Below are 20,921 nucleotides of genomic sequence, written 5' to 3' on the forward strand. Positions count from 1 at the left end.
AAAGCAGAGGTCTGTTTCTCTGGGGTGAGGTGTCCAAGCCAGCATTTTTATCATGTTCCAGGGCACATTCTTAGCAGAGCGTCCAGGGACCCAAGCACTCCGGAAACTGTTGCTGTGCTTTGTGCCTAGACATGCTCCCCACTGTACTGAAAACATCTTGGGAACAGGAACTTGGGGTCCTGTCCCACTGCACCCCTTCGCACAATAGAATGAGGTTCAGACCTCTACATGCAGCAGGCACTGGATAAATGCTGGCCAGGAGTGAAGAATGGACAAGCATGAGTATTAAGCACTTATTTTTGTGCCACTGTGTGCTGGTAATTTATGTAGATTAATACGTTTAATATTAACTGAGCCTTAGAGGCAGGTGCTATTATTGTCCTATTTTCCAGATGAAGAAAGGTGACACAGGTAAGTGAATGACAGAAAAGATTGAACCCCAGTGGTGTGGTTCCAGAGCTGGTCTCTAACCAGCAGGCTGTACTGCCTCTCATCAAGACCTCCCTTTTGGTACCAGTTGGGTTGCGGTGCCTTTTCTTCTGGCCATGACACAGAGTAAAGAGTACTGGATTTGTAGTCAGAAAGCCTAGATTCAAGTTCCTGCTCCATCACATGTTAGCTGTATAATTTGGGACATACGTACTTCACAACTTGGGGCCTCAAGTACTTCATCAGAAATATGACCACGATATTCCTATGGGGTTAGTGTGAGGACTGGGTGTGATGCTGTATGTGAAAGTACAAATCGCAAAGCACTGGTACGTATATTATTAACTTGAAAAAACCAAACTGTAGAACCCCTACAATTACCCAAAAGAGCTGCCAGAGGGGTGTAGATTGTAGGCAACCCAACAGGCCTTGCTTAACCAGACAGGTTCTCTGTACAATCCTTTATTTATTGATTTGGTTTTTCGTGAGATTTGGTTTGATAAGTTTCACTGTTCTTAAAAAAACTGTGAAACTTCTGGCTAGCTGATCCCTTAAGTCCTTCCACAGCTGACTGGCTCAGTTGTTGGGGGAAGCCACTCCTCAGCTTCTGTCTGCTTCTCTTGGGTCCCCTTCCTGGGTTCCCCACCTGCTTTCCCTCTTCTGTCGTCCTCATCAAGCCCATCAGTCCCAGTAGCCCGACGTCAGCAGTTGAACTGAGGGGACTCTAGGCTGCCTGCCCATGTGTGGGCTGGCCCTCTGGGGTGTGCCTGGGGTAACGGACCTCGGGAAGCTTCTCCCCCCAGGGCTGGGGTGAGAGGGTCGCCTTCGGTCCCGTGTGCTTCCTCCCCAGGCCTGGGCCAGAGCTGGCCTCACCGCTGGTCAGGAGGGGATTGCCCATCTGCCTTTCCCAGGACATCGACTCATGCCCCAGCCACAGAGTCTCCCAGAGCTCTGGGGGCCGTTGGCAGTTGACAGTATGTCACACATCTGTGGTCAGCTTTGGAGATACGAACCTAACGCCATGGGAGGTGTGTGTGAGCCGTGTGGGAAGATGAGGCGCAGCTCCAATGATGTTGGCCTTTGGTAGCTAAAAGTCACCAAAAGGTCAAGCCAAGGTTTCGGGATCCTCCTTAGCACATCTGTTCTGTAGCCTGCCTAGGATGGTCTCCGGCCTCTTCCCTTTCCTTAGAGCACCCTTAGGCCATGCAGGGTGGGGCCTGACTTAGTCCTTGCTTAAAAATAATTCTGAGTGCCAAGCTAAATCTGAACTGTTGTCCGTTGGCTGTGTATCCCAGCTCCCATGTCACTCCGCTTGCAGGGTCGCTGGAATGTCCATCACTTTCTGAGAGCCTGTCTGTGGGAGGAAAAGGCCCATCAGGAAGGGAGACGGGAGGGAGAACGGAGTCTGAGATGGTAGCCCCGTGCCTCGATGAAGCGGTGAGGGAGCCTTTCAAATGAGGGGGGTGGGAGCTGTGGCAAGAGAGCTGACCCAGCCTCAGGGGAGCCCTGTGGGGGGAGCCGCCTGGAGGTGTGGTCTGGGCCTCGGGAGAACCAAAACGTACCGTGTCCTCCCAGGGACTTTTGAGAAGGAAGTGTCAAATGCCACGTAAAGGGCCAGAGGGCAACAGTTTAGGAGAGACTAATTGTCAAATCTGATTATGTGGTTACAGTTTAGATCATCAAATGAATGTAACTGTGCTTTTCCAAACTACCTTCATGGGGCCTCACCTCCTATCCCAACACCCAGAAGATTTGGGCCTCCAGCTTGTTCAAGGGCAGAGTACAGGTGAACTTGGGAGATGTTTCATTCAGAAACTGGGGATGATGATAATAATAATGTGTACATCGTAGGGTTGCTGTCAGGATGAAAATGAGACAGTGCATATAAACTCGCTGGCTCTGAGCCTGGACGTCGCCTCAGTAAGTGTAATCGCGACCCATATCCAGTTCCAGCCCTTAGGTTCCATTCACATCTTTTCATATCGCCCCCTTGCCGTCCGTCTGCCTCATTCTGATTTGTCCTAGGTTGTCTTCATGGCCCTCCTTCCAACGGCCCTTTTCCACTGAGGCCTTACATTCATCCCACATTTCCCTTCTTCTGTACCAAATGTTGATGGAGTGCTCTGTGCCGGGCCTCGGCTGGCTCTGAAGGTCTGAAGACTAATGAGGACAGCCCCACGCTCGGGCAGCTTGCTGAGCCGAACCCGGACAGCAGTGGGGACTGTCATGGGCGTGGAGCTGAGGCGGAGGGTCACAGCTTTGACTTGAGTCACAGCTTCTTATAGAGGAAGCTCTTGCATGGGAAGATCAGCAGTCTTTATTATTTCCCTCCTGCTCTAACTTCTGAGAGCAAATCTCGGAGGTCTTCTGCAACATCACCTGGAGCCAGGCGGACTCTGGATGGTTCTAAGCAGGAGAGAGAGTTCCCCTCAAGGCTTCCCTGAGCGAGACTGACGTTACAGCAGCAGCGGCCACAGAGTCAGGAGGGCCTCAGGAATGCCCTTCAGCCCCTGACCCTCCCTTCTCTCCACCAGCAGTGCTTTGCTGCACTCCCGGGAAAATGAGGAACCAGAGGTCTCCTGACAACTTGGCGAGAAATCACACTTCTCTTCAAAGGAATTAAAACCATACCCACATCATTCTCCATCCCGTGTCCAAGAAAACCCTCTTCTGCAAAAGTGTAAGGAAAAGAAAAGACACCCTCCTTCTGCCTCTCAGACACCAAAGCCAGCCATCGTGTGGATGGGACAGTTGGGTTTGGGGGGCTGTTGTCACATCTGGCTGTGGTGGGATCACCTGCTTCCTGCATGGTCTCCCCGTCACGTTAGACCTGATGGAAAGTGACCTCGTTACACCTGCATTTCTCCAAGGCCCTTCCTCTTTGTCTAACCTGCATGCTTAAAGGTTGATGAAAATAAAAGCAGCCTGTCCTGGAGGTCACACAGTGGTTGTGTTGTTGTGTTAGGCTGTGGGAACAGCAGAGAGGAAGAGAAGGTTGAGCGAGAGCAGAGGCCAGCAGTCGTCTTGAGGGGTTTCACCTTCAGGAGCTTTCTGGGCCATTGCAGACAGAGGCTTTGGCAACAACTTCGGGTGCATCTCCGTTCTCTGTGCCAGTGGAGGCAACGTGCTAGATAAAGGGCTTTTCTTTTTCTTCTTCCTCTTTTACTGCCTCCTCCTCCTCCTCTTCTTCTTCTTCTTCTTTTTTTTTGTTGTTGTTGTTTTGTTTTTCATTTTTCTGGTAGTAACCATTCTTCCTGGAAGAGCAGCATCTCAGAATTCAAGGAACAGATGTGACTTTGAGAAAGGGAACTGCCTGTCCTTCAACAGGTGGGCATCTGGCCATACAAGCCAAGGCTGTTCTCTATTAGATCACTGCCCAGGGCACAGGTTCGGGCATCTCCCTGAGTCACCGCATCTTGGGATTTCACATTTCAACTTTTCCTCATCACTAACCACCATCTCCCCTCCTTTAACTTAAGCCCAGGACCTGTCACTGGGTCTCGGGTGGGTTTGGGGAATAACATATTTGCACCTGTCCCCTGTTGCCAAATGTGAGCCTCGGGGAGTCGGCTTCTTAAGGTCCTGGCGAGGCCTGAACAGAACTGAGAAATGGGCTGTTTGCCTTCTGGCAGCCCACCCTATAACTGGCAGCTTCATGGGCTGGTGTGTTGTTACCCATCTGTTGCCCTTGGCTCAAGGACCACCCTGGGGCACCTGGCCAGCCTTTGTGCCCCCATCTTATCACCCGGGCCCTGGAAGTCTCACCTCCCAAAGGAAGCAATCTCTCTTGACTGTCAGTACCCTTTCTTACAAAGGGGCCTCGGGAAGGGCTGCAGGCCCCTCCCACAGTCCTCAGACTCCCCCATCCAGGCACCAAGGTACATTTAACAACACCCCCTGGACCCTAAGAACTGCTGTCAAATCCAGTCATTAGCAGTAGGGATCTCAGACCTAGTAGTGGGTGGAAGGTCACACAGGCTGAATGGGAGTTACTTTGGGGTAAGCAGCACTGATTAAATCCCAAATAGGGAGAAACACGAGACTGTGCTGTAGCAGTGGGTGTGATGGGGAAGGACCAGACAGCAGACCCCAGTACTAGCTTCCAGGAGTTCATGTGCTGCTGTCTCTCTGGGATGCCTTATCTCTCTAGACCTTACGTTCCTGACATAGATCTAAACCTGTTATGTCAAATGTCATCACTAAAATGACAACCAAATTACTTGCAAAGTAAAAAAAAAAAAAAAAAAAAAAATTAGCGCCTTGGGCAGTGTTAAAACAATTATTGATACCACAAAGAAAACGTGGCCATTCCTCAGAATCATATAATTTATTCTGGAAGAGATGTTAGATGTCAGCTGGTCTGAGTCACCCCCATTTCTCTAAGACTGTCCCTAAGGCACTCCAGCCTGGATATGTCTCCTACCGGCATCCTGCACTTTCTTCTCTCCTTCATCCTCTCCCATTGGTGCCATCATTTACTCAGCCCTCCAAACTGGAACCTGGGAGTCATTCTCCATGTCCTCTCACTCGGCCCTTCCATCAAACCCATTTCTGAATCTATGCATTTTCTCTCAAGAATGCCTCACGAACATAGCTTCTCTTTGCCCCTGCCTTAGATCGGGCCGTCGTCATTCCTCCTTTGGTCTGTTTTAGTTGCTTCTTCCCCTCAAATCCCCACCTCGGCCTGTCCTTTATGTCTGTCATCCCTAAAGAGATGAAAACCATGGAGTGAAAACTGGACTTCCTGACCAGCATACACTCAGGGCTCTTCACAATGTGCTCTTCCCCTCTTTCCACACACACATCTCACAGAGACCTTTCTAGGTGTTCCCAGCTGGGAATTTAGTTGCACAGGGGATGGCAAAACCGGGAAGCCAAACAGGACACTCGGAGTGAGGCAACTCCAAGATGACTCATAGCGGGAAGCTGCCCACCCTCCCTGGAGCGGAAGGGACGAAGAGAGGAGATGGTGTTTCCAGAGCTTGGGAGCCAGGGACCTGCCTGGTGGAGCTAGTCCACAGACAGAGGGGCCGTTGGTGGGGATTAAAGCCGTGGAGGAGCCCGGTCACTGTTGAGATGCTGCCTAACACTGAGGGATGAAGGAGGAATGGTCTACTCCTCCCTTCCTCCTACCCTGCAGCCTTCTGCCAGTGTCTCTCATTGGCTGAACGGAGCCAGAAGCCAGGGGACCCTGGAAACACAGTTTTGGGGGGCCAACCCCCTTGATGATGCAGACCAGGGCAGAGGCAGGGCAGAGGATGGATCTGAGAGCAAACAGGCGGATGACTGGCGTGTTCCCCTAATTCCACTTCAGCTACAGTTGATCATTAACTGTTCCTGAACTTTGTGATACCCTCTGGGAAATTGTTTTATCTCCTTCATTTAGAAAATGCTTCCTCCTTCTTCAAGACCAGTGGAGATGTTTTCTCCTCTCTGGAATCAGCACAGACACCTCAGAAAGCATTAGCTACCCCTCATCTGGGCTCCAGCAGCTTGTTTAAATCTCTCTTGGGGGGACTAGCCAGGAGGGTATTGCCATATATTATTCCTGGGTCTGATTTCCTCTGCTCTGCTTGGAGACCCTCAAGGGCAGATGTGTTGTCACAGGTCTCCGCATTCTCAGGACCCAACCCAGGACAAGTACATGCTGAGTGTGTGCAGGGATGTACAAACAAGGGATCTGTGGGAGTGTCTTCCCACGGGGTCACAGCTGGTGGGCAGAGCAGGAGTTGAGCCCAGGTCTCTGGCCCTGTACCCTTTTCACTCTGGGATTTGATCTTGAACTTTCAAGAATCAGAACTTGAAAACCCTGAAGACAGTTCCTGGGCTTATGTGCTATGAGGTGAAATATAATACATAAAAGCATTCCTGAGTTTTCCAAACCTTCATTAATCTATACAAGATGCTGGGAGACTGTGGAAGTAGTGTGGACAGACAGACAAGGACCTTCCTTCTTTTTGGGTTAAACCCGAGACTGAATTCTGCTAGACGTGTGTCCTTTTTATTGTAAGGAAAAGCCAAACTCATGCTGCTTCAGAATGTTAGATTATGTATTATGTGTTCCCCAAAAATGAGTCAGAAGAAATATCTAAGTAAAGGGGAAGAGTGGGGTCAGGTTGAGTGCCTAGATATACCAGATATTAAAGTACATGACAAAGCTTCTCAAAAAAAGGAAGAAAGGAGGAAAGGAAGGAAGGAAGGAGGGAAGGGAGGAAGGGAGGGAGGGAGGGAGGGAATATTTTAAATCGTGACATCCTAGCCTTTCTTTGGAATTTCTAGAAAATTCTCAGGGAAAAGATGCATCAACTTACGAAGCTTAAAAATGGCATTTAAAAGAAACTCAATAAGAGTTCTTAGGTAGCAGATGGGATATGATCTTCTCTTGTCTTTCTTGGTTTGAGTTAATAACTCTTCAGCAAGAGGACCATTATGATTCCATCAATGGCAGGAATAGACACAGTTTACTGCAGTAAGGAGATATATACGCTCTAATAGTAATTTTGATGATTTTTTTTTCTTATTTATAAGAACCGAAATCTTTTGCTGTTCCTGTTACATAAGCTATTAAACCCAGAGGGGAAAGATTTTAATAAAATGGAGCTCTTATTTCCACTAAATAGCAGCCTGGGAATGACAGAGTACCAGCTGGAAATGTTGAATTGGTTAGAGAAATATATTTGTTAGACAAAGAAACGTCAGCCTTTATAGTTGTATTATTGGGGCTCTCTAATGTCAGCCAGCACAGTGCATTGATTCCATTTTTGGAGCTGAGTCACAGGCCTGAAGGAGCTTCAGAAGATGGAGACAGACCCTGCCCTGGGAAACTTCCCTGCTCGGTTTCTGTATAAGAACATCGCCCTGAAACATCTCAAGTCCATATTGTAGAGCAAAGCCCAAGTGCTTATTTTTTTGTATCTAGTGAGATTAAAAACTCGATTGCATAAAAAACAAATATTGGACAAGACAACACTGGAGAGTGAACAAGGTCAGCGGATGACTTAGGCCTGCTGACCAGGGCCGGGTAAGACACACAGTGGTAGGGAGAGTGTGGCCGGGGTGTCCTGTCCTCCACTGGCCATCCAGCAGGAGCAAGGAGACTATCTGTGAGGGTCACATGCTGGGCCTGCCAGTACAAAGACTGACAAGGAGCAGGCCACCGGGCAGCCTGATAGACCAATGGTCCCAAAAGTGGGCTTCAGGGGCCCCGGGGTGCTGGAGCAGCTCTTACTGGGACATGGGCTTCCTACAGCTAATGGGCTCTTGCATCATTCAGGTATGTTCAGGCACAGAATTGACAACTTTGACTTGGAATTTTTCCCCAAGGAGAGCAGACTGTTAAGCATTTACCACCACACCACTGCCTGGGGCTCCCTGAGACCCTTTCAGGGGATCTGCACGGGCAAAACTATCGGCATAAGAATACTAAGATGTCATTTTCCACCTTTACTCTCCTTTAATGAGTATACAGTGGTGTTTTCCAGAAGCTACATGACATGTGATAATGCAACAGACTGAATGCAGTGTAGATAAGAGAATCCAGCTATCTTCTCTTAAGCCCAAACAGAGATGTGCAAAAATGTAAAAAAAAAAAAAAAAAAAGCCACTCTTCTCACTAATCTTTTTTCTTTTGGAAAATGATTATTTTTCATAAAAATATTATTTATGTTAACATATAATTGGCTCATTATTATCTTAAAGTGAATTAATAAACAAATATTTTCTTTAATTCCTCAATTTTACTCTCAAATATGGTAAATATTAATAAATATAACCGACATAAGCAAAAACTCTTTGGGAGTCCTCAAATTTTTTTTTTAACATTTTTATAGGAGTATAATTGCTTTACAATGTTGTGTTAGTTTCTGCTGTATAACAAAGTGAATCAGCCATATGCATATGTATATCCCCATATCCCCTCCCTCTTGCATCTCCCTCCCACCCTCCTTATCCCACCCCTCTAAGTGGTCGCAAAGCACCGAGCTGATCTCCCTGTGCTATGCAGCTGCTTCCCACTAGCTATCTGTTTTACATTTGGTAGTGTATATACGTCAGTGTTACTCTCTCACTTCGTCCCAGCTTACCCTTCCCCATCCCTGTGTCGTCAAGTCCATTGTCTACGTCTGCATCTTTTTTCCTGTCCTGCCCCTAGGTTCTCCAGAACCGTTTTTTTTTGTTTGTTTGTTTATTTTTAGATTCCATATGTATGTGTTAGCATACGGTATTTGTTTTTCTCTTTCTGACTTACTTCACTCTGTATGACAGACTCTAGGTCCATCCACCTCACTACAAATAACTCAATTCCGTTTCTTTTTATGGCTGAGTAAGATTCCGTTGTATGTATGTGCCACATCTTCTTTATCCATTCATCTGTCGATGGACACTTAGGTTGCTTCCACATCATGGTTATTGTAAATAGTGCTGCAATGAACATTGGGGTGCATGTGTCTTTTTGAATTATGGTTTTCTCAGGGTATATGCCCAGTAGTGGGATTGCTGGGTCATATGGTCGTTCTGTTTTTAGACTTTTAAGGAACCTCCATACTATTCTCCATAGTGGCTGTATCAATTTACATTCCCACCAACAGTGCAAGAGGGTTCCCTTTTCTCCACACCCTCTCCAACATTTATTGTTTGTAGATTTTTTGATGATGGCCATTCTGACTGGTGTGAGGTGATACCTCATTGTAGTTTCAATTTGCATTTCTCTAATGATTAGTGATGTTGAGCATCCTTTCGTGTGTTTGTTGGCAATTTGTATATCTTCTTTGGAGAAATGTCTATTTAGATTTTCTGCCCATTTCTGGATTGGGTTGTTTGTTGTTTTGATATTGAGCTGCCTGAGCTGCTTGTAAATTTTGGAGATTAATCCTTTGTCAGTTGCTTCATTTGCCAATATTTTCTCCCATTCTGAGGGTTGTCTTTTCGTCTTGTTTATGGTTTCCATTGCTGTGCAAAAACTTTTAAGTTTCATTAGCTCCCATTTGTTTATTTTTGTTTTTATTTCCATTTCTCTAGGAGGTGAGTCAAAAGGGATCTTGCTGTGATTTATGTCATAGAGTGTTCTGCCTATATTTTCCTCTAAGAGTTTTGTAGTGTCTGACCGTACATTTAGGTCTTTAATCCATTTTGAGTTTATTTTTGTGTATGGTGTTAGGGAGTGTTCTAATTTCATTGTTTTACATGTAGCTGTCCAGTTTTCCCACCACCACTTATTGAAGAGGCTGTCTTTTCTCCACTGTATATTCTTGCCTCCTTTATCAAAAATAAGGTGACCATATGTGCATGGGTTTATCTCTGGGCTTTCTATCCTGTTCCATTGATCTATATTTCTGTTTTTGTGTCAGTACCATACTGTCTTGATTACTGTAGCTTTGTAGTATAGTTTGAAGTCAGGGAGCCTGATTCCTCCAGCTCCATTTTTCTTTCTCAAGATTGCTTTGGCTATTCGGGGTCTTTTGTGTTTCCATACAAATTGTGAAATTTTTTGTTCTAGTTCTGTGGAAAATGCCATTGGTAGTTTGAGAGGGATTGCACTGAATCTGTAGATTGCTTTGGGTAGTATAGTCATTTTCACAATGTTGATTCTTCCAATCCAAGAGCATGGTATATCTCTCCCTCTCTTTGTATCATCTTTAATTTCTTTCATCAGTGTCCTATAGTTTTCTGCATGCAGGCGTTTTGTCTCCTTAGGTAGGTTTATTCCTAGGTATTTTATTCTTTTTGTTGCAGTGGTAAATGGGAGTGTTTCTTTAATTTCTCTTTCAGATTTTTTCATCATTAGTGTATAGGAATGCAACAGATTTCTGTGCATTAATTTCGTATCCTGCTACCTTACCAAATTCATTGATTAGCTCTAGTAGTTTTCTGGTAGCATCTTTAGGATTCTCTATGTAGTGTATCATGTCATCTGCAAACAGTGACAGCTTTATTTCTTCTTTTCCAGTTTGGATTCCTTTTATTTCATTTTCTTCTCTGATTGCTGTGGCTAAAACTTCCAAAACTATGCTGAATAATAGTGGTGAGAGTGGGCAACCTTGTCTTGTTCCTGATCTTAGAGCAAATGGTTTCAGTTTTCCACCATTGAGAATGATGTTGGCTGTGGGTTTGTCATATATGGCCTTTATTATGTTGACGTAAGTTCCCTCTGTGCCTACTTTCTGCAGAGTTTTTATCATAAGTGGGTGTTGAATTTTGTCGAAAGCTTTTTCTGCATCTATTGAGATTATCATATGGTTTTTATCCTTCAGTTTGTTAATATGGTGTATCACATTGATTGATTTGCGTATATTGAAGAATCCTTGCATTCCTGGGATAAACCCCACTTGATCATGGTGTTTGATCCTTTTGGTGTGCTGTTGGATTCTGTTTGCTAGTATTTTGTTGAGGATTTTTGCATCTATGTTCATCAGTGATACTGGCCGGTAGTTTTCTTTTTTTGTGACATCTTTGTCTGGTTTTGGTATCCAGGTGATGGTGGCCTCCTAGAATGAGTTTGGGAGTGTTCCTCCCTCTGCTATATTTTGGAAGAGTTTGAGAAGGATAGGTGTTAGCTCTTCTCTAAATGTTTGATAGAATTGCCTGTGAAGCCATCTGGTCCTGGACTTCTGTTTGTTGGAAGATTTTTAATCACAGTTTCAACTTCAGTGCTTGTGATTGGTCTGTTTATATTTTCTCTTTCTTCCTGGGTCAGCCTCGGAAGGTTGTGCATTTCTAAGAATTTGTCCATTTCTTCCAGGTTGCCCATTTTATTGGCATATAGTTGCTTGTAGTAATCTCTCATGATCCTTTGAATTTCTGCAGTGTCAGTTGTTACTTCTCCTTTTTCATTTCTACTTCTGTTGGTTTGAGTCTTCTCCCTTTTTTTCTTGATGAGTCTGGCTAATGGTTTATCAATTTTGTTTATCTTCTCAAAGAACCAGCTTTTAGTTTTATTGGTCCTTGCTATTGTTTCCTTCATTTCTTTTTCATTTATTTCTGATCTGATCTTTATGATTTCTTTCCTTCTGCTAACTTTGGGGTTTTTTTGTTCTTCTTTCTTTAATTGCTTTAGGTGTAAGGTTAGGTTGTTTACTTGAGATTTTTCTTGTTTCTTGAGGTAGGAGTGTATTGCTATAAACTTCCCTCTTAGAACTGCTTTTGCTGCCTTCCATAGGTTTTGTGCTGTTCTGTATTCATAGTCATTTGTTTCTAGGTATTTTTTGATTTCCTCTTTGATTTCTTCAGTGATCTCTCGGTTATTTAGTAGTGTATTGTTTAGCCTCCATGTATTTGTATTTTTTACAGTTTTTTTTTTCCTGTAATTGATACCTAGTCTCATAGCATTGTGGTCGGAAATGATACTTGATACGATTTCAATTTTTAAAAATTTACCAAGGTTTGATTTGTGACCCAAGATATGGTCTATCCTGGAGAATGTTCCATGAGCACTTGAGGAGAAAGTGTATTCTGTTGTTTTTGGATGGAATGGCCTATAAATATCAATTAAGTCCACCTTGTTTAATGTGTCATTTAAAGCTTGTGTTTCCTTATTTATTTTCATTTTGGATGATCTGTCCATTGGTGAAAGTGGGGTGTTAAAGTCCCCTACTATGATTGTGTTACTGTCGATTTCCCTTTTATGGCTGTTAGCATTTGCCTTACGTATGGAGGTGCTCCTATGTTGGGTGCATAAATATTTACGATTGTTATATCTTCTTCTTGGATTGATCCCTTGATCGTTATGTATTGTCCTTCTTTGTCTCCTGTAATAGTCTTTATTTTAAAGTCTATTTTGTCTGATATGAGAAATGCTACTCCAGCTTTCTTTTGATTTTCCTTTTGCATGGAATATCTTTTTCCATGCCCTCACTTTCAGTCTGTATGTGTCCCTAGGTCTGAAGTGGGTCTCTTGTAGACAGCATATATATGGGTCTTGTTTTTGTATCCATTCAGCCAGTCTGTGTCTTTTGGTTGGAGTGTTTAATCCATTTACATTTAAGGTGATTATAGATATGTATGTTCCTACTACCATTTTCTTAATTGTTTTGGCTTTGTTTTTGTAGGTCTTTTCCTTCTCTTGTGTTTCCTGCCTAGAGAAGTTCCTTTAGCATTTGTTGTAAAGCTGGTTTGGTGGTGCTGAATTCTCTTAACTTTTGCTTGTCTGTAAAGATTTTAATTTCTCCATCAAATCTGAATGAGGTCCTTGCTAGGTAGCATAATCTTGGTTGTAGGTTTTTCCCTTTCATTACTTGAAATATTTCCTGCCACTCCCTTCTGGCTTGCACAGTTTCTGCTGAACGATCAGCTGTTAACCTTATGGGAATTCCCTTGTATGTTATTTGTTGCTTTTCCCTTGCTACTTTTAATATTTTTTTCTTTGTATTTAATTTTTGATAGTTTGGTTAATATGTCTCGGCATGTTTCTCTTTGGGTGTATCCTTTATGTACTCTCTGTGCTTCCTGGACTTGATTGACTAGTTCCTTTCCCATCTTAGGGAAGTTTTCGACTATAATCTCTTCAAATATTTCCTCAGACCCTTTCTTTTTCTCTTCTTCTTCTGGGACCCCTATAATTCAAATGTTGGTGCATTTAATGTTGTTCCAGATGTCTCTGAGACTGTCCTCAATTCTTTTCATTCTTTTTTCTTTATTCTGCTCCCTGGCAGTTATTTCCACCATTTTATCCCCCAGCTCACTTATCCGTTTTTCTGTTTCAGTTATTCTGCTACTGATTCCTTCTAGAGTATTTTTAATTTTGGATCATCTTTACTATCATTACCCTGAATTTGTTTTCAGGTAGGTTGCCTATTTCATCTTCATTTATTTTGTCTTGTAGGTTTTTACCTTGCTCCTTCGTCTGTAACATATTTTTTGTCATTTCTTTTTTTTTTTTTTGATGGGTGGTGCTGTATTCCTGTCTTACTGGTTTTTTGGCCTGAGACATCCAGCCCTGGAGTTTGCAGGCAGTTGGATAGAGTCAGGTCTTGGTACTGAGATGAGGACCTCCATGAGGCCTCACTCTGATTAATATTCCCTGGGGTCTGAGGTTCTCTGTTAGTCCAGCAGTTTGGATTCGGAGCTCCCACCACAGGAGCTCAGGCCCGACCTCCGGCCTGGGAACCAAGATCTCACAAGCTTCATGGTGTGGTTAAAAAAAAAAAAGAAAGAATGAATGAAAGAAAGAAAAAAAGGAGCAGTACAATATCAAAGAACAAAGTAAAGTAAGAAAGATAAAAAATATATTAGGAAAAATAAACCTATAATTGAAACCACTGGTTGCTGGGGGTTCCTCCTGTGCCCTTAGGAGTCTGTGGTCCCTCACCAGTGCCTAGTAGGTGCCCTAGTTGTCCTCACATTTTTTAAAAGATGTTATTCTGTAGAGTGGTTTTTGGTTCATAGCAAAATTGAGTGGAAGGTAGAGAAAGACAGACAGAGACACAGATGAGCACATTAAATTCTTGTGCTAGGAAAGAGGATAGAATGTAGTGGAGGGGAACCCAAACTGAGTTTTGTACATCCTACTCCCTTGTTCTGGGGGCTCAACAGGCCTGCTGCTTTAGGGTATATCTCTGAGGGTCCAAATTTAGATGCTCTGTGACATAGACACGAGTGTGATCTTGAGAGAGAATCCTACAGGGGCACAGGACGTGAATTGTCCTCCTCCCTTGGGACTAGAGGACACAGGACAGATTAGGGCAGTTTGGAATAGGTTCTCCCCCTTCTCTGAGAGAAAGGTGAGTCTTGGTTATTAGGTTGTGTGTGTACATCAAGTGCTGTGCCTCTTCATCATCATAATTAAAACTTTTTTGTTAAATCTCAAGAGTAAACAACGTTAAAGGGGGGACAATCACATCTTGTTCTGCTCACCTACCACCCTTGAAATTCTGCAGGAAACATGCAGGGAGGAAAACATGGGGCTTTGGTCTCAAACCCCAGGATAAAGAAAAAAATCCCCTGGTCTGCTGGGCTTCTCCAGAGAGAAAGCTTTATTTACTGAAAGAGGCCAGTTGCTTCCTCTGCTCCATTCATCCAGGCCACAGCCCGGACTCAGCAGCTGACCTGGGCAGAGCTTAGGGTTGAATGGGGCAACCCATCTCTTGCCTACGTGGTCAGGCCACACAGCTGCTCCCAGGCCCAGCTGAACTTGTCAGCTCCAGGAGAATCATGAGGGATCCCAAGAACAAGCCAAAGCAAGCAAGCCTGAAGGCCAAGCCTTCCTGTACCACAGCCACATGGAGGGATGTCACCCCCAAGGACCACCCATCCTTTCACTGTTTGCAGACACTGAAACCACCACATCTGGCACTGTGCCAAAAGTAGCAGCATGCCTGCAGGGGAGACAGATTGTTGTTAACCTGGGGACCACTGGTGGGGATCCCAAGGGTCCTTAAGGGTACACATGTAAGGTGTGTGTGCTATTTTATAGGGACAAGGTCTAGAGTTTTCATCAAATTTTCAAAGCCAGGGGAAGTCCTTGATCAGAAAAGGTTAAGAATCACTATGTTATGACTCATTTATTTTGTAACTGGAAGTTTGCACCTCTGAATTTCCCTCACCTATTAGAAAAAAAAAAAAAAAGAATTACTATGTTAGAGGCCAGTACTACTTAGAGCTGCCCTGCTGAGGATCTCACAAAAAGTCCATTGAATAACATTAACTCAACAAATAGCTGAATTGTTCTCCACGCCTGGCTTAGTGCCAAGGGCTGGAAACGCAACAGTGAGCAAGACCAGATGCTATCTGTGCGTCACTGAGGAGCATAGATATAAATAAAATAATCACACAAATGCGTGTCCAATCTCAAATCAAGCGTTGCTCTGAAGGAATGGAACCTGGTTCTATGACAGATATAGCAGTGGATGAATGGTTTTTTGGTTTTGTATATTTTTTAAATTTTTGGATGGGTAATATATCTATATTCAAAAATTCAAAAGGATTATAAGCAAAAAATCCACCCCCCCACACACTTACCTTTATCCCCTAGCCACTCCCTGGAAGCCTTGCATGTTTTACAGACTGATGAGTAGATCTCCTGCTGTTAGACCAGGGGGAGAAGAAAAGGCTTACCTGAGAATATGAAGCTTGCAATGAAATTTGAAGCATGAATATGAGTTAACTAAATGAGGAGGCCTGGAAGGGGATAGGGGAAGCATGGAGGCAACAGCTTGTGCAAAGGCCCTGTGGCAGAAGACAGCATGATGTATTAGAAGAACTAAAAGAAGGCCTGTGTGGTTGGAGTGCAGGAAGCAAGAGGAGGAGAGGTCCAGGATGCTACTGGGTGGGGAGGATGCATTCTTGTAGCCTGCTACTAATCACCATGGGCTTTAACCTAAGAGCACTGGGAAGCCACTGAATGATGAGGAGAGATAATCTTCCATCATACTTGTATTTTGAAAGTATCACCCTGCCTATAGTATGGAGAATGGATTGGAGGGAAAGCAGTTAATGGGCTTTTATTTAGCTCAGGTGAGAAATGGTGTGGCTTGGTGGTGGTGATGTATTTATATATTTTGCACGGAATGTATTGGTATACAAAGTTCTTGCTTCTAAAAAATGTTAACAAAACGTTTGTTTCAATTTTCTCAACTGAGTGGAAGAAAAATCCACAACCAGAGTTTACTCAGAATGTAGTTAACACCTGGCTATATTTTGCCCAAGCATGTAGCCACACTGAAGGATAATTTAGCATCCTGTTGATGGACAATAGGCTGAAGTCTCACTGAATCCTGCTAGAAGTTATCTGGTCCAGCCTCCCGCTGAGCGCCCCAAAGCCACCTCCCCTCTGCAGGAGCCCTCTAGTGGCAGGAGGTTGTTACTATGGTTACAAAGTCATAACAGAAGGACCCTGTGGGTGATGTTCACTAATCAGGGAACAGATGATTCAAACACCTGATGGCTGTAGTTGCTGTGGTGTTTGCACACTGAATTTTCCTTCTCTTCTCCTGATCCCCCAGAATGGCTTGTTCTGAGGAGCAAGGAGGTGTCCCCTGTGGCTTCTTCCGCCAGAATTCTGGCAACTCCATGTCTTTGGACTTTGAGCCGGATGCAGAGTACCAGTTTGTGGAGCAGCTGGAAGAGCGCTACAGATGTGCCTTCTGCCGCTCAGTGCTTCACAACCCCCACCAGACGGGCTGTGGGCACCGCTTCTGCCAGCACTGCATCCTGTCGCTGAGGTGAGCGCTCAGGGCCTGCGCTCCCGCCAGAAGCGGACAGGGCTGTTCCTGGGATCTACGTGTCATCTGTGGCCACTCAACTGTAATCGTGGTCTCGGGAATTGCTGTGTTTGGCCACAGAACCACGAATATGAGGACGGGCTCTCCCAGCGCCCTTCTCTGAGAGCCTGAGGAGTAATCTTCATTTTTTTCCGTCTTATTGATAGTCACCTTTCCTGAAAATTCAGACCACACCTGTTTTGCACACGAAGGCAAACCTCGGTGCACAGTCCATGTGAGGAAGGACCTGTATCTCATGGGGGTCTTTCCTGTAGGCGCCCTGACCTTTCCTTACCTTGAGGCAGAGGTGGTGTCGCATCTGGAAGGTTCCTTGCCGCCATGGATACTCTGTCGACTCCCCGGCAGCTGGGTTGTGCCATTTTGAGGTGGAGGCCAGGAGAGACATGGAAGCAGGCTTTGGGGGTTTATACAGGGACGCCACGGAAGTTGTACCCTTCCAAGCTTGGAAAGGGGGTTATTACAGCACCTTCTCATTCATTCCTGGGTTCGTTCATTCAGCACCTGTGTGTTCCAGACACCTTGCTAAACCAAGCTCTAGTGCACAGAAGTGAAGAGCTGGAGGTCCAGTGTGACACAGGACCCTCTAGAATCTTCTGTTCTAGTGAAGGTGCAAGTTGGGGTACAGTGTGATAGCATAGGACTGCCGAGGGAACGTTGGCAGAGGACATTTGACTCTGTCTGCGGGACTCCCTCTTTGACTCACGTCCTGGAGGATGAATGGGAGTTTCTCAGGCAGACTGAGGAGGTGCTGAAGTTGGGGTACTGGGGGGCCCCTTCTGGGAGGAGGGAACAGCATGAATAAAGACAGGGCCTGGCCTGCTCAGGGGGAACTTCAAGGGGTCAGGCGTGGCTGAAGCGCCAGGGCTGCTCTTGGATGGTCTGTTGAGGTCAACCCTTAATTCTGGCTTCATTTTGATTTTTCTTTCCAGAGAATTAAACGCAGTCCCACTCTGCCCTGTAGATAAGGAGGTGATCAAATCTCAGGAGGTAAGATAATCATGCTTTGGGTTAGCAGTTCTCTGGGTGATGGAACAGCCAGTGTCCTGGGTTGAACTGGACAGAGAAGTTGGAGCAGGAGAGCGGGAGGGGGAGCTTCCTTGGAGTCCATATTCCTCTACTGTGGGGTAAGGTGGGACCCCCCCTCCCACCCCTCTTTGAGAGAGGCCAGTTTGAGTCCTTACTGACCCCCCCAGGATTCTTCTCCCACTTCTTCTTTACCCTCTTCCTGTACTAGCTCCAGTTACCGTGAGTCACTTGCAGAAATGAAACACCCTGCTTCCTGGAATCACTTTCTCAACTGTTTAGTCTCTAAAACTTTCTTTTATTATTATTATGTCTAACAATAGCTTTATTGAGATACAATGCATTTGCCATAAAATTTGCCTTTAAAGTGTACATGTTTCTGGGGTGTGTGCCTAGGAGTGGAATGACTGGGTCTCATGGTAGCTCTATGTTTAACATTCTGAGGCACTGCCAGGCTAGTTTCCAAAGCAGCTGCACCATTTTACATTCTTACCAGCAAGGTATGAGAGTTCTAACTTCTTCACATCCTTACCAAAATACGTTGTGGCCCATCTTTTTGATTATAGTCTTCCTAGTTGGTATGAAGAGGTATGTCGTTGGTTTTGATTCTCTAATGATTAATGACGCTGAGCATTTTTTCATGTGCTTGGCCATTTGGGTATCTTCTTTGTAGAGATTCCTATTCAAATCCTTTGCCGATTTTTTAAGTGAATTGTTTGTCTTTTTAGTCAAATGTTCATGCTCCTTCTCTCTGCTCTTATGATAACGTTTTCCAAATGCTTAGCTGTACTTGTGTCTGCCTCACCCACTAGGCCAGGGGTTGGCATACTACAACATGGGATTTGTTGGGATAAATCCAGCCTACCACCTGTTTCTGTATAGCCTGTGAGCTAAGAATGGTTTTTATAGTTTTAAATCACTGAAAAAACTCAAAAGAAGGGTACACAGGAACTCTGTACTATTTTTACAACTTCTTGTGAGTCTTTATTTCAAAACAAAAATTTATTTTATGAATCAAAAGAAGGATAATGTTTTGTGACATGTGAAAATTATATGAAATTCACAATTCAGTGTCCATAAATAACGTTTTATTGGAACACAGGCATGCTTGTTCATTTAAGTATCATGTACAGTAGGGTTGAATACTTGCAACAGAGAACATTGCAACGTGGTTGGCAAAGCTGAAAATATTTACTGTCTGACCCTTTACGGAGAAAGTTTGCCAACCCCTGGCTTGTGCTGAAAAGTAAGTCAGCACAGCTTCAGTGACACCACTTGATGACTAATGCAAACGTTCACCCTGGGACAGGAAGCTGAAAGCATCACCCTCATCCACAGCCCCACCTCTTGACCTTTGAGCATGGGGGGTCAAGTTCACCACGAGATTCTCCTAGCTTCAGCCTACTGCACTAAGCATTAAATTACCTGGCTTGTGTGTTTGGTGGCCTGTCAGATGTATCTGAGACAGCCTTTTCTTTTATGGTGGTGAATCTGGTATTTCCATTCCAACCACTGACTGGAAGTTTCCACCCAACGTTTGAGATGTACTTGAAGACCAAATTAATAATAGCTTCCTTCATGTTGCTCTAAAGCTTTGGAGTGTGTGAGACCTACTATGTTTATCTTTTAGGTGTTTAAAGACAATTGCTGCAAAAGAGAAGTCCTCAATTTATATGTATTTTGCAAAAATGCTCCTGGATGTAATGCCAAGATTATTCTGGGAAGATACCAGGTTGGTATTACTGGTGAACAATATTTGCCTTTGCTATTTTTCCAGTGACATGTACTGAACATTTTTATGTGACAGTTACTGGGCTAAGCATGGTGTGGAGATTCATTGGGTTGCCCTCAGAGAATTCTTGTCTAGTGGTACACTTGGCTACAGTGCAGCACACCGAGGGCTAAGGTGTGAAATTAATCTCACGTGAAGAGATTCATTTTGTATGGAACACATGGAGGACATACCATGTGTGCTAGACCTTAACTTGTGGGTTAGGGCTATTGATCCAAAAGAGAAGATGTGAGACATGCTGGGCAAAAGAAATGGTCAAGCAAGGACACGTCATTTTTGGAAAACTGTGAAGGATTTGGGATTCCTAGGATGGGAGCCAGGGCATGACTGCAGAAAGACACAATTGTAAGGGTCCCTGCCTGGAAGCATTTGCAGGTGCTGGGGTGGGTGTTTCCTAGCTGCTGTGGGCCCTGCTGTCTTAGACGTTGTGATCTAAGGCAGATGACACAGACCAGAACAGGGCTAGAATGTAGTGTAAAGGTGAAGCATTGGTATGAGATGCAAACAAACGAGGTGTAGGGGAGGTGAAGGGTCGTCGAGTTCCTTTCAGATGAAGCTGTCCTACCTTGCTCTTGCATCCAGTGGTGGAAGGTTGTTAAATAGGAAGCAGGAAACGTGGCTCTGCCACAGCAAGCCCATGTCAGGTTCAATCACACTATGAATGAATACAAGGCAGGCATCTCTAGCTTCCAGGGAATTGCTAGGAGGATGCTACAAGTTTCCCTTCCCAGCCACACGTTTTGGAATGTATTTCAGGTGATTCAATCTTTTCCCCATCATGCCTCTGAACCCCTAGGCACTGAGCTCATAAATGTGTAAATGATTTCCTTGTTAACCCAAGAATTTCTTTGGAAGTTCACAGAAGGTTTTTGTGTTTTCCTAAGACAGTCCCTCGCCACTTGTTTTGATAGTCAGGTCCTAGAGCAAGCAGGGCCTCTTTACCAACTTTGTTGTCACTAAGCCTGTACAGGAAATGAGGCTCATTGATCAGCTCTAGTGACCAGATCCTCAGCTTCTGCAGAAGAGTGGCTGGTTTATTTTCACCTGTTTCTTTTGTATTTCCTCTCATTCCCTGTTCTCCTTCGCCTTGCGAGTAAGGTGTAGGATCTCACAGGTAGCAGAGTCTTGATGAATGTTGACGGTTTTGGTGAGAGCTCAGGGGTAGCACCCATGGATTTTGGAGAAGAGGTAGATGTCAGTTGTCACTGTCTCTCATTACTAGAGGCAAAGGAGAATAGCTATAATATTTATTTACCTCCTATAGAAAAACTGTGTGCTCTCTTAAGGGCTCAGCAAACTGTTTCTGTCAGGAGCCAGATAGTAAATACTTTAAGCTTTGCCGGCCGTACAGTGTCTGTCGCAGCTACCTGACTCTCCCATCTCAGAGGGAAAGCAGTCATAGCCAATATGTGAGACATAGGTTTGGCTGTTCTCCGTAAAACTTTATTTACAGAAACAGGTAGCAG

General features: G+C 44.6%; 1 protein-coding gene across 5 annotated transcripts in view; it reads left to right on the forward strand.

The window, feature by feature from the left end:
- TRAF5 (TNF receptor associated factor 5) overlaps positions 1-20,921 on the forward strand; it is a 47,297-nt gene that overhangs the window by 13,029 nt on the left and 13,347 nt on the right. For 2 of the 5 annotated variants that reach the window (XM_082400127.1, XM_082400129.1), the window contains exons 2-4: positions 16,362-16,580; positions 17,570-17,627; positions 19,294-19,395. In XM_082400127.1, the coding sequence (XP_082256253.1) occupies positions 16,363-16,580; positions 17,570-17,627; positions 19,294-19,395 (378 nt within the window). In that variant the 5' untranslated portion in view covers position 16,362. Of the gene's footprint in view, positions 1-1,747; positions 1,867-2,966; positions 3,110-16,361; positions 16,581-17,569; positions 17,628-19,293; positions 19,396-20,921 lie in introns of those variants that run through there. The other 3 variants (XM_082400128.1, XM_082400126.1, XM_082400130.1) reach the window with 3 other exon arrangements.

This window comes from Balaenoptera borealis (assembly GCF_965194805.1).
Source record: "Balaenoptera borealis genome assembly, chromosome: 1".
Taxonomy (NCBI): Eukaryota; Metazoa; Chordata; class Mammalia; order Artiodactyla; family Balaenopteridae; genus Balaenoptera; species Balaenoptera borealis.